Source organism: Naumovozyma castellii, chromosome 1, assembly GCF_000237345.1.
Source record: "Naumovozyma castellii chromosome 1, complete genome".
NCBI classification, from domain to species: Eukaryota; Fungi; Ascomycota; class Saccharomycetes; order Saccharomycetales; family Saccharomycetaceae; genus Naumovozyma; species Naumovozyma castellii.
This window is the reverse complement of record NC_016491.1, coordinates 607,724-621,284: the sequence shown is the minus strand read 5'-3', so window position 1 is coordinate 621,284 and position 13,561 is coordinate 607,724. Positions and strand designations below refer to the sequence as shown.

The following is a 13,561-nucleotide window of genomic DNA, read 5'->3' as shown; positions in this document are numbered from 1 at the left end:
AACTCCGTGGGTGAGGCTATTAAATATGAGCAAATGGCAAATTGACACAAAAGAGACCATTTCATCCCACTCCAACATAATATACAACGCGAAAACAGTATTATTCCATCACAAATCGTGTGAGCCAACAGGAACAGATCGGAACACGGGAGCACTCTTCGCGGAACTGGTAGGATCCATCCATCGGTATTGTGTAAACTATATAAGGCCATCCAGTTTCCACAGTATCACTCTATATCTAGTTACTCTTTCCTAACTCATATTTACTTTACTTTAGTCAGTCAGTCAATCATTCCGATAACTAAACATCATCAACTAACAACATGTCCCCAATTAAAGTCTCATCGTCGAAACCAATCGACATCTCAGACTCGCAAATCGTCGAGCAAAGCATTAGAAAGGAACTAGGTCTTAGCGAAGACGTCACTACCATTAGACGTAACGCACCAGCTGCTGTTCTTTACGAAGATGCTCTACATGAACGTAAGACCGTCATCGCCTCTTCTGGTGCATTGATTGCTTATTCCGGTAGCAAGACTGGTAGATCTCCACGTGATAAACGTATCGTGGAGGAGGAAACATCAAAGGATAACGTTTGGTGGGGTCCCGTTAACAAACCATGTTCTGAAAAGACTTGGACCATCAATAGAGAAAGAGCCGCTGATTATTTAAGAACAAGAGATCATTTATACATCGTGGATGCATTCGCAGGTTGGGATCCAAAATATAGAATTAAAGTTCGTGTCGTGTGTGCAAGAGCTTACCATGCCATCTTTATGACAAATATGTTAATTAGACCAACTCAAGAAGAATTAGCCACTTTTGGTGAACCTGATTTCACCATTTGGAATGCTGGTCAATTCCCTGCTAATAAGAATACTCAAGATATGTCCTCAAAGACTACCATTGAAATTAATTTTAAAGCCATGGAAATGATTATTCTTGGTACTGAATATGCTGGTGAAATGAAAAAGGGGATCTTTACCGTCATGTTTTACTTAATGCCAGTTTATCATAATATTTTAACTTTGCATTCTTCAGCTAATCAAGGTATTCAAAATGGTGACGTTACTTTATTCTTTGGTTTAAGTGGTACTGGTAAGACAACCCTTTCTGCTGATCCACATAGATTATTAATCGGTGATGACGAACATTGTTGGTCCGATACCGGGGTCTTTAACATTGAAGGTGGTTGTTACGCTAAATGTATTAATTTATCTGCTGAAAAGGAACCTGAAATCTTTAATGCCATTAAATACGGTTCCATCTTGGAAAATGTCATTTATGATAAGAATACTCGTGTTGTCGATTATGATGATACTTCCATCACTGAAAATACAAGATGTGCTTACCCAATTGAATACATTCCAAGTGCCAAGATTCCATGTTTAGCTGATTCTCATCCCAAAAATATTATCCTATTGACTTGTGATGCTTCTGGTGTCTTACCACCAGTTTCCAAATTGACTCCAGAACAAGTTATGTACCATTTCATTTCTGGTTATACTTCAAAGATGGCTGGTACAGAAGAAGGTGTCACTGAACCAGAATCTACTTTCTCTTCATGTTTTGGTCAACCATTCTTGGCTTTGCATCCAATCAGATACGCAACAATGTTAGCTGAAAAGATTTCACATCATTCTGCTGATGCTTGGTTAATTAACACTGGTTGGACTGGTTCTTCTTACGTTAATGGTGGTAAACGTTGTCCATTGAAGTACACAAGAGCCATCTTGGATTCCATTCATGACGGATCTTTAGCAAAGCAATCTTATGAAACTTTACCAATCTTCAACTTGAGTGTTCCAACTGCTGTTAATGGTGTTCCAAAGGAAATATTAAACCCAGCAAAGAACTGGTCTGAAGGTGAAGCTAAGTACAGTACCGCTGTTAGCAAATTGGGTTCATTATTCGTTGAAAACTTTAAGACTTATCAAGATAGGGCTACTCCAGATGTCTTAGCTGCTGGTCCACAAATATAGTTTTATTGACTATACATTTCCACATGCAAACGTTCTATTTCATGAACTCATTATCGATAACAATAACACACAATTAATAAACATATTCCCTATAACTTAAGTAGTACATATTCTTTTAATTTTACGTAAATATTTATTATAATTAAAATAAACTGAATGATAATTCGATGTTTCTATTTTATTGCACGTGCGAGATGATATCGCGGTTTTCAAATTTCAAAAAATTTCAGTTTCAATTTGTTCGAGATGGCCAAAAAAAATATTTATCTGTAAAATAGAAGATGGACATAACTAGGTTAGTCATTGGCTGGCTACATTTATTTTTTTCCACCAAGACTTAGCTGACCGTATAGGTTCATCATAATAACAAGTTCTTTAAAAAGAGAGAGGAAGAATAGTTACTTACTTAATTTGGTGGAACAAAAACTCTCAACAACACAAATGGCCGATGACATCAAACTAAAGAAAAAGCTTAACAAGAAAACTAAAACTTTTGATCTGTTAGATATAACAGAATCCCTTGGTTATCAAATCCATAGAAAGTCCGGTAGAAATTCATGGTCTAAAGAGGAAGATGATGCCTTGAAAGAACTAGTCAATGATGAAATTATAAAATTGAATCATCCCAACGGTATAGCGGACATTACTACCATTCAAGAGTCATGTGAGATAGCAAGGAAGATTTCTTGGGATTCCCTACTGTTGAAATTTTGTAATAATTTAAGAACGGCAAAGGATTTGAAGAAAAGATGGACTGGTTCATTGGATCCAAATTTAAAGAAGGGTAAATGGACACCGGAGGAAGATCAATTACTTACAAAGGCTTATGAGAAACATGGTCCACATTGGCTTAGTATATCTATGCATATAGCCGGGAGAACGGAAGATCAATGTGCAAAGAGATACATTGAAGTCTTGGGACCTAGTAGTAAGGGAAGATTGAGAGAGTGGACCATAGAGGAGGATTTAGCATTAATAAGCAAAGTGAAGAAATATGGTACTAAATGGAGAAAGATTTCATCAGAAATGGAATTTAGACCAAGTTTAACTTGTAGAAACAGATGGAGAAAAATTATCACTCTAGTCGTACGTGGTCAAGCATTACCGGAAATTACAGAAGCAGTGAAGGAAAATAAAGATATTGATCTATCTCACATTGCAGGAGGTCAGAATTCGAAAAAGGAGGACCCCGACAAAGTTAAGAATGAGCATGGACAATCTACATTATTTGACATTAAGAAACTGCCGCCAATCACCGATCTGGCGTCAACACAGGGAAGATTTGATAATATTAACCAACATCATACAAGCAGTAGTAGAACTCCAATAACAACGTCTACTGATGCCCTAGCAACTTTGGCAGAAACAGTGGAAAAGGATTTTGAGAATAATCGTGTTGAAGAAAACTCAGAAACTCATGTAAATCAATATTCACCTAAAAGTGAACTAAATACCAACACAGAAATGCAGTGGAAATTTACTCTTAAGGACGGTCAAGGTTTATCCATATCAAATGGTTCAATTGATAATTCTGAATTAGTTAAAGAATTAATTGAGCAGGCTAAAAAATATTCATTAAAAATTTCCATTCATCAACATATTCATAATCATTATGGGTCACAAATGGACCCAACAAATAACATTAACACAATCAAGGGAAATAAATCATATCCAAATTTACAACAAACAGGTTCCCTAGCTTTTGGAAATTCAGGTCCTACATCTCATGCCTCGTTTGATAACCGAATATCGTATGATCAAATGGAAACCGGATTTTTATCAAAGAGCCCCAGTTATCCTGGATTTAGATTGGAAGCATCACCACAACCAATACTATCTCCACATATGTACTACTCTCAACAAAATCATCAACAAACGCTGGAAGCGAGAACAAGTGAAATGGTTGGACGAGATACAACTGCAACAACCACAACAGATCCAAGCAATACACCAGCTCTGTTGACTGCTGTGAACGGTAGCACCACCGCCGCTATGAATAATACCAATATGGGCAATAATAATAATGATGGAATTACACCAAGTTCAACAAGATCGCAGAGTACACCTGGGAGCGAATTACCTGATGTGGGGCCCAATAGAATTTCCCATTTCAACTATTTACCTCCCACTTTGAAGCCACAATTGGGATCATCAGAAACGCCAAGAAATGCCGACTTGAGCAAGTTATTAAATCCAAGCCCAAGTTCAAATAATGGCGCAGTTGATGGTAGAAGGAAAAGAAAGAAAAGAAGGCGGAATGAACGTACGGGTACTCCTGGTTCATCAGCATATAGCAGTGGGACATCCAATCCTGGCACTTTCAATTCGGAAAATATTGTTTCACCAGGGAAATCATCTCATCCTTCAGTACCTGAATCATCCAAAAGAGGAAGCCCCTCGACCATAGAGGAAGATGGCCTTGATTTCTGGGAAAGCTTAAGATCGCTTGCTGGTGTCCCCACTCCTAACGTTATGCCCAATCACGAACATCACTTCTCAGAAGATCTTGACATTAAGATTAATGAAGATTTAAACGTTGCTCCAGGTGATAATGTTGCTGACACTAAGGATAAAATAGGGGGATCTGACTATGAACTTTTCAACTCGCTGATAGAAAAAGCTGAAACATCTGAAGAATCAGATTGTAAAAATGATAAACAGGGATCTGAAAGCATTGATGCCGTCCCATCCAATCCAAGTTAACAGGAAATTAACTGAATTGTAACCATATTAAGCCATTACATAAAAGACAAGTAGTTAAATTTTATAGAGAAAATGAAAGTATTATATGTTACAAATTTTTTGGGTCCTGGTATCGTACCTATGGGTATTTTAAAATAAAAGTGTGCATAATGATGAAATAAAAGAAGATGAAATAACATAAGATTTAACGTTAATGCTTTGTTAATGATGATTGAGAAGTTGAGTTAGAATTAGACTATTTTGGTCTTAGACTATCAATGAACTCTCTTCTATTTTCGGAATAATTAGTGAATTCATTTTCGTATTGGTCTTCCTCGGCAATCATATTCGTATCATCCATGTCGTAATTATTTTTTAACGTGTAATTACCATTCTCCGTATTGGTGCTGGTACTATTATTACTTGCATTACTGTTCTTGATATTATTATTAGGGATTGGTGACGCATTGTCATTAAATCTAGCGGGAGATTCATTCTTTGGAGTGGCAAATATGTTTTCGACACTTCCTTGAGGATGCATAGCTGCCGATATGGAAGACTCCCTCGTATGGAAGGATGAATTTGAATAATTACTCAAATGAACTTGTGGGGCCCCTAATTTACTTATATTCGTGGAGGATGGACGCCTTGGATAAGAACCAAAGTCTTGATTTTGTAAATTTTTAATCAAATCATCGTTACTATGAGGAGTCACCATATCAACATTGGAAGAACTTCTATCTGTAAGCGTTTCTTGCTGTATCGTGCTATATGGAATCTTTTGCCCGTCACTGGGTATTATAGGTATCATTTGATCGTAAACGCTCACCTGTCTCTTTCCTGCTTGTAATTTCTGGAAGGAGGCCAAAGAATTGGTGGAAGGATCTCCACTTTCACCAAAAATTTGAGGTGAATCCAGGTGATTATTACTATTATTACTAGAATCCATGTTATTTGGTCTAGTTGAACTTCGTATAGTCATTGAATTTATCTTTTTACGATAAGCAGGAACATAATATTTGGTTTTCCTGTTATTGTTATTATCATTATCCAATTCTGCGCCTTCTTGTTGTGGTTCCTGTAATGTATCTGAATTATCAAAGCTCACAAACCCTGATTCATCGTAAACAGCCCTTTCTAATTCTTGGTCCATCTGCTCCTCTTTCTTAAACCTCCTTTGTAATCTCCACCAGAAAAAGAACGCGACTAATAAACCTACCCCGATCGGTATACCCACTGCACAGCCCACGGCGACAGAGACTGTACTGCTTGTCATTTAGTTTGCGATAAGTAATTAACGCAATTATTTCCTTGTAACGAATGTATTGGCTTTGTTGGACACCAAATATTAAAATATCCAATCGCAGAGATATATATCTACAAGGCTGGATGTGCAAAAATCGATTGTTTTCATGTAGATCAAGTATTGAAATTTCAGATGCCAAACTTCGTATTCCAAAATTTTTCTCGAGGGATTTCAGTTGTTACGGAAATAGGAAAAAGTCAACAATGTGGAAAATATTTTGTTACCCCGCCTTCGCCTTTAAAGTGTAATTAAAACCGAACAAAACTGGGCGTTTTTATTCACGAAATAATGGCGTTTTTAGTTTTTTTGTGCGGCTGATTCATTTTCATCTCCATTGATAGCTTCGGGGTTCCAATGTTTACACCCGGAAGGGTATATGTAATTGGAGTAATACCATTTTTGACGTATATAAACGGGTTATTGGACTGGTTAAATGTTAAACATCTTAGCTTCCTCGTTTATAGACACTGTATACAAGTAAGACCAACAATTTACATTATGAGTCAAAGATTACAAACCATTAAGGACCATTTGGTCGGAAACAACAGCGGAACTGTCTCTTCAATTAAGGAGAAGAGACCCGATGATATTGTCATTGTAAGTGCACATAGATCGGCAATTGCTAAAGGTTTCAAAGGTTCGTTTAAGGACGTCAATACCGATTATTTATTGCATCATTTTCTAGTCGAACTTATCAAAACTTTTCCTTCATCTTTGCGCGACCACTTGGAATTGATTGATGAGGTAACATGTGGTAACGTCTTGAATCAAGGTGCCGGTGCTACAGAACATAGAGCAGCTATGCTTGCTGCAGGGATCCCTTATTCAACCCCATTTATGGCTTTGAATAGACAATGTTCGTCGGGTTTGACTGCGGTTAATGATATCGCCAATAAAATTAGGGTTGGTCAAATTGATATCGGTTTAGCACTTGGTGTGGAATCTATGACCAAGAATTATTTGAATTTGAATCCTTTGGGTACTATTTCCGATGAGTTGAAAACAAACAAAGATGCCAAGAAATGTTTAATTCCCATGGGAATAACCAACGAGAATGTTTCTTCCAATTTTAAGATTGATAGAAAGGCGCAGGATGAATTCGCCGCCAACTCATACCAAAAGGCAGAAAGAGCCGTTGCTGAAGGTAAATTTAAAAATGAAATTTTACCCATTACTTTACCTAACGGTACTGTTGTTGATACGGATGAAGGTCCAAGAAAAAATGTTACCGCAGCAAGTTTAAATAAGATAAAGCCCGCCTTCATTAAAGAAACTGGTACAACCACTGCTGGAAATTCATCCCAAGTTTCTGATGGTGTTGCAGGTGTATTGTTGACACGTAGGTCTGTGGCAAACGAAATGGGATTGCCCATTATTGGGAAATACGTCGCATTCCAATCTGTGGGTGTACCACCAGAAATTATGGGAGTTGGACCAGCCTATGCAATTCCAAAGGTGTTGAAGAGTGTGAAGCTGACTGTTGATGATGTTTCCTTGTTTGAAATTAATGAAGCATTTGCCGCACAAGCATTGTATTGTATCCAAAAATTGGGGATTGATGTTGCTAAGGTCAATCCAAAGGGTGGTGCCATTGCTTTAGGACATCCACTAGGTTGTACTGGTGCCAGACAAATTGCCACATTATTAAATGAGTTGGAAAAGGGGCAAATTGGTTGTGTTTCAATGTGTATTGGTACAGGTATGGGAGCGGCAGCCCTCTTTGTCATGGAGTAAGCTAGTTAAAAACAGAACACATATTTAGGCTCAGTAGATATTCATAATAAATGGTAGTTTAGTTTAGTTTTTTCTTTGTTCTTCTTGTTTTGTTCTTTTATAAGCATTTTTGGTGACCTTAGTCGTTATATACAAATTCACCTTGCATTCTGCCTCACAATAGTTTTTCTGAACGACTTTAGCAAGATTGTAAACAATCAAATAATGTACAATAAATGGGAACTCTGTGTGTCTTGTAAAAGAAACTCACTATCTGTAATTCTCTATATCTTTATTTATTTATAGTAAAGTTAATAATTTATTTATTTCAATGGGTTTCATAAGCTTTTATTGAAAACTAAATAACAATATTCCAACAAAAAGACGACAAAAAAGAAAAACTTTAGGAAGAATAAATTAGTTGAAGCTATTTATTTATAAGTATGAATGTGGTTATATGCAGTGTATAGTAATTATTTAATCGGTATATTTTGACTTGCTACGTAAAGTAGCACCATATCTGTAAATGATAAATGGGATAAAAGCCATACCAATGGCAACAAAACCTAATAATGAAGCCCCCCATGCAACTGGATAGTTTTTGGTACCCAAATTGTTGAACATAGCTTGGCCGAATAATGGGAAGGCACATGCAAAAACGGAACGACATAGACCGTTACCAGCGTAAACTGAAGCAACATGATCTGGATAAACCATAGCCAAATAGGCAAAGGTCACTTGGAATAAATTGAAAACGTTGATAACGAAGAAGATTTCAGAGATAATTGGTAAGATCCAATGAACACTTGCTGTCCAACCAAAGAAGAATAAAGCTAATGGTAATGCCCAACAAACACTCATAGATAGCACTAAGAAATCTTCTGGTTGGAATGTATTGTTTTTAAATTTAGGAACCAAATATTTCATTAGGAAGAATAGAAATATGGAATATGCGATAGCACAACCAACTTGGAAACCTAAGAAAGATAAACCAAGTTCAATCATACTAAAATGATAAATGCCAACGAAAACGATTGGGAAAGCTTCAAAAAATAAGTAGAAAATACCATAACATAAAGCCAAATAACAATCGAATGCTAAAACAACTGGTTCCTTAACAATAATTTTAATTGGTCTGTATAGAGCAGTTAACGTGAAACTTTTCAAATCCAATTCGGATTCCTTTTTAGCTTGCTTAGAATAGTATCTATCATCACCAGTCATCTTCTTTAATCTATTTGTACGACGGTATAAGATATTACCATGATGAGTTTCTGGGAAGAAGATAATCAAAAGAATCAAAGTAGCAGCACACATCCAAAGTAATAACCAGAAGATCCATCTCCAACCTTCAGCAACTTGCATTGCTGCACCAATTAGAGGACCTAAAGCAGGAGCTGCGACAGCAGCAACACTCCATAAACCAATGACAACTGGAACCATCTGAGGATTAATTATATCTGAAATTGTGGCACCACCTGTGGTCAAAGCAGGACTACAAAATATACCACTAAAGAAACGAATAACAATCATACCACCTAAATTATGTACTGTAGCTGCACCAATTTGGAACATACAGAAACAAAACAGGGTTATAATATAGATATGTTGACGACCTAATAGGGCGAATTCTGAGAATGGTGAAAGCATAATAGGACCTAACCCATAGCCTAGAACGTATATTGAAAGATTTAATGTAGCAGCAACATGACCAACATGAAACTCCTTTTGTAGAGCTTCTTGACCAGGAGTATAAATAGATGAACCCATGTATGTAACAGAAGTCAATAACATGACTTGGATGACCATGAATGTTTTCTTACTTGTGGACCAGTTTTGAGGATTATCTGGATCATTATCACCATTCCAATCTACTAGAAATGGATCCTTTTCTTCCACGATTGCTTCTTCTTTATTTAAATTTGAATCAATGCTGTCCTGCGCACTGTCTTGAGTAGCAACCTCTAAATCGATATCATTCTTCCTTAAATTAGATGATGAAGAATCGTTATCGGATTGAGTGTCATTTGGGTTAACTTCTGGGATCTTAACAATGGAGAGGTACTCCAATACATCCAATGCAAATGTGTTTTTAAAAGTATCGGTATACATATTCGAACTTGATGATGTGTATGATATTGATGAGCTTTTAATATACAAGAATATATTATAATAAGAAACAAGAATCAAATTCTGTTGTTGGCAATAGGGGCTTTATATATGTCCCCAGTCTAGGGATATGTGTTAGATATTTTTTTTACACACTATTAGGCTTAGTCATTAGCATAGCCCATCAGTCGCTGAGAGAATTCGTGTGGAAAATATGTTAAAATTCCCTTCTATTCTTTTTTTTCTTCCAGTTTTTTTCAGGCAGCGCATATAAGCGGGTTATTAGGTAATATGGGATCCTTCTAAGGCGCTTACCGTGCATATTTCTCCACGGAGAAACTCAAGTTCTTCCATGGAACATTTGACGTGGGTCGGTTACGTAAGTGATACGTGCATTTACACTTATTTCCACGGACCGGACGAGTACTCCGAAGAAAACGGCAATGTCACCAAGTCATTCTCTGATTACCTTAGCAAGTCCATTCCCTAAACTGTCCGCAGATGTTGGGTATAATATAAGCATGCTTACACATATAGTCAACACCACTACGCTATTCAAGGTTAAAAGCCACGAGTTGCTGCCCCCCTTAAAAGTCATTGTGTATATGTTGAACAACATTTAATCACAAAGTCTCCATGAAGCTCCTTTGGACTGGAAAGTGACTAAGCCAACCTCAATTAACCCCTACAATTGAAGAGTTGCAATTCTATTTTTAACTCCAAATTGGGGATGGGAGAGAAACTAACTAGAGAAAGTATTTAGGTGAAATCCTCAAGTTGACATTTTCTCCGTGGATGGACTTGTTTTGGCTGTCAAAATCTGACAAATGCTCGGCCGAGATGTTGCCACAACAAACTTTTTCCCAAGATTTCGGCCGAGGTAATTTCTCGGGCGAAAATGAATTGGTTAATATTTGAAAGTTTGAACGCTATGTTTTCTCCGGCCGAACTTTTTTAACAATAGAAAAAACTGTTTTGACAGAAATTCGGCCGTGTCTGTAGTTCAGACGCCATGCAAATCAATCTTGCCAAATTCTCAACAGTTCTCCCCTTAAGCCAAAACAAGAAATATGGCATATAAATCAACCACAAATATTCAATTCTCAGTAAGCTTAATATTAAAAGACTTCTTTTGATAAAAGGGAAAACCAAATATACAAACACAAACAAGCAAACAAACAAACTTTAAAAATGTCTAAATTAGTTCAACAAGTTAACTTCGGTAACACTGGTATCAAGATTTCCCCAATCATTGTTGGGTGCATGTCTTATGGTTCCAAAGAGTGGGCCCCATGGGTTCAAGATGATAAGGAGAAGGTCTTCACCATATTGAAACATTGTTACGATCGTGGTCTACGTACTTTTGATACTGCTGATGTTTACTCAAATGGTTACAGTGAAAGATTACTCGGTGAGTTTTTGAAAAAATATAATATTAGAAGAGAAACTGTGGTTATCTTAACCAAATTATTTGCTCCTGTGGATGAATCTCTTAAATTCAAGTTTGCTGATCCTTCCACCTCTGAAAATATCCTCTTAGATTTGACTAATCAACAAGGTCTATCCCGTAAGCATATTATGCAAGCTGTCAAAAATTCAGTGGAGAGATTAGGAACTTATATTGATGTTTTACAAATCCATAGATTTGATCCAAACACCCCAATTAAGGAAACAATGAAGGGCTTGAACGATGTTATTGAAGGAGGTGACGTAAGATACATTGGTGCCTCCTCCATGTTACCAACTCAATTCGTGGAAATGCAAGGAATTGCTGATAAGCATGACTGGTTCCAATTTGTTAATGTCCAATCCTGTTACAATTTAGTTTATAGGGAAGATGAACGTGATTTGTTCCAATATTGTAAAAAACACAATATTGCATTAACTCCATGGTCCCCAAACCACCAAGGTTTATTGACAAGACCTGTTGGTGTGGAATCTACTAGATCCTCTAAGGATACTTTTATTAACGCGACGAAAATGAAAGAAATGGACCCTGCAGAAGTGGAAATTATTAACCGTATTGAAGAATTATCAAAGAAGAAGAATGTTCCAATGGCTGTGCTTTCAACTGCATGGGTCTTGTCCAAACAATGCTCCCCAATTGTCGGAATGAGTTCAATTAACCGTGTTGATGAAGCTATTACCGCACTTGATGTTACTTTCACTGAAGAGGAAATAAAATATTTGGAAGAACCTTACAAACCAAAGAACTTTTTTTTTTAGTTAAACTATATATTGTAATTAGACAACCAGCCATATATTTTCTAAAATCAAATAAAAGGAAAGAAAGTACGATGTCAATAATATCACATTTTCCTACATAAATAATGGAAAGTCTTCCATTCCACTCTCAACGGCATTACTTCATCCTCAACTGAACACACTGTTTTCAATTCATTAATGAATGTGTCAGCAATATCAGGTTCATTTGGATTATTCTTCATCCAAGAAGCATATAAACTCCAACTTTTCACCAATTCCTTGAATTCAAGAAGCGTCATGGCTCCTTTCATATAAAATGAAGATCTATTAGCGACACTTTTATTATTGGGATCAAAGTTGTGGAATTCAATATCCTTAAATTTTTTAGCTAATAATTTTGGCAAATCAGAGCCACCAAAGTTGTTAAAAAATTCCCTTTGACTACTTGTTAAATATTTCCCCATAAACTGGTCGCTCCATCCGTACTTGTAATAAATTTCCTGAGCTTTTGCACCTAAATCAATGAATTCGGGTTGAATGTAAAACCAGAAAGCAAAAGTACCGTCATCTCTCAAGACTCTGGACACTTCTCCAAAAAGCTTTTCCATATCACACCAGTGGATTGACTCCGCACCGATAACCATATCGACTGTATTTGTCTTCACCTCAGGGAAATCTTCTCCGGGTGAGGCAATTAATTTAAATTTGTTTCTATCATTAGGAGCAACACTTTTATCAATCTCATGTTTGAAAGCTTCTAGCATACTTTCAGATGGATCAACACCAATGATTTCTTGGAACTTGTCCTTAAAGAGAACAGTTGCTATACCGGTACCACAACCAACATCAACAAGGCGAACTTTAGGACCGTGATGATATTTCAAGATTTCCTCAATTAAGGCATCCGGATACGAAGGACGAACGTTATTGTAATGTGTAGATTTATAGTTTTTATCAAGATAACTTGTACTTGGCATTGTATTTTGCACTCGTGTTTTACTGTCGTTTCTTTCAGTTAAATGAAATGAATTGACACTGAATTCCCTTACTTTTTTCTTTGGTGCTTATATAAGTTTTTTATTTTCCACCCCTCGGATCCTCAATTTCTATTTTTAAAAGAATACATCGCGACAGCAAATATCTCGGAGTAGAAAGCTCCGTACCCATATGCTGACATCTGGTGACTGTGTTGGATATCAAATGAATATTTTGATAATTACAAGTGACATTTGTCATTTTTGAAAACATATTATGGATTTAGTACCAAATTTGAAAAGACTTTGCGACTTTCCTAGATACAGATGACATGGAAAAGGAAAAAGGTGGCCCGTTGCAATATTTCATAATATATCTGCACCCTTTCTTTACGACATTGTAAACTTTATAAAAAGATTGAACAACTCTTATCTGTATTTCAACATCATTATTGCCGATTATGATTAGCGTTTAAGACAATAGTGCTTCTACTTTCAACGGGTTCTCGTCAGTAATCGTATACAGACAAATATTACACAATATGCTGCAACACCTGTTGTCCATAAATTTGCAGGACGTGAAAGTGTTT

General features: G+C 36.5%; 6 protein-coding genes across 6 annotated transcripts; 3 read left to right on the top strand and 3 right to left on the bottom strand.

Moving 5' to 3' along the window:
- Positions 1-323: 323 nt before the first annotated feature.
- On the top strand, positions 324-1,982 carry PCK1 (phosphoenolpyruvate carboxykinase PCK1; the record flags this gene model as incomplete). Its single annotated transcript, XM_003673216.1, has 1 exon — positions 324-1,982. The coding sequence occupies one exon, from the start codon at positions 324-326 to the stop codon at positions 1,980-1,982; it is 1,659 nt and encodes a 552-aa protein (XP_003673264.1).
- Positions 1,983-2,423: 441 nt separating this feature from the next.
- On the top strand, positions 2,424-4,685 carry BAS1 (Bas1p; the record flags this gene model as incomplete). Its single annotated transcript, XM_003673215.1, has 1 exon — positions 2,424-4,685. One exon carries the CDS (start codon positions 2,424-2,426, stop codon positions 4,683-4,685), a length of 2,262 nt encoding a protein of 753 aa, XP_003673263.1.
- A 235-nt stretch (positions 4,686-4,920) lies between these two features.
- SKG1 (Skg1p) lies at positions 4,921-5,940 on the bottom strand (the record flags this gene model as incomplete). The annotated part of the gene is made up of 1 exon (XM_003673214.1): positions 4,921-5,940. The coding sequence occupies one exon, from the start codon at positions 5,938-5,940 to the stop codon at positions 4,921-4,923; it is 1,020 nt and encodes a 339-aa protein (XP_003673262.1).
- Positions 5,941-8,160: 2,220 nt separating this feature from the next.
- Positions 8,161-9,795, bottom strand: FLR1 (Flr1p; the record flags this gene model as incomplete). The annotated part of the gene is made up of 1 exon (XM_003673213.1): positions 8,161-9,795. One exon carries the CDS (start codon positions 9,793-9,795, stop codon positions 8,161-8,163), a length of 1,635 nt encoding a protein of 544 aa, XP_003673261.1.
- A 1,188-nt stretch (positions 9,796-10,983) lies between these two features.
- Positions 10,984-12,018, top strand: NCAS0A03110 (aldo/keto reductase; the record flags this gene model as incomplete). Its single annotated transcript, XM_003673212.1, has 1 exon — positions 10,984-12,018. The coding sequence occupies one exon, from the start codon at positions 10,984-10,986 to the stop codon at positions 12,016-12,018; it is 1,035 nt and encodes a 344-aa protein (XP_003673260.1).
- An 83-nt stretch (positions 12,019-12,101) lies between these two features.
- Positions 12,102-12,974, bottom strand: CRG1 (S-adenosylmethionine-dependent methyltransferase; the record flags this gene model as incomplete). The annotated part of the gene is made up of 1 exon (XM_003673211.1): positions 12,102-12,974. One exon carries the CDS (start codon positions 12,972-12,974, stop codon positions 12,102-12,104), a length of 873 nt encoding a protein of 290 aa, XP_003673259.1.
- Positions 12,975-13,561: the final 587 nt, after the last annotated feature.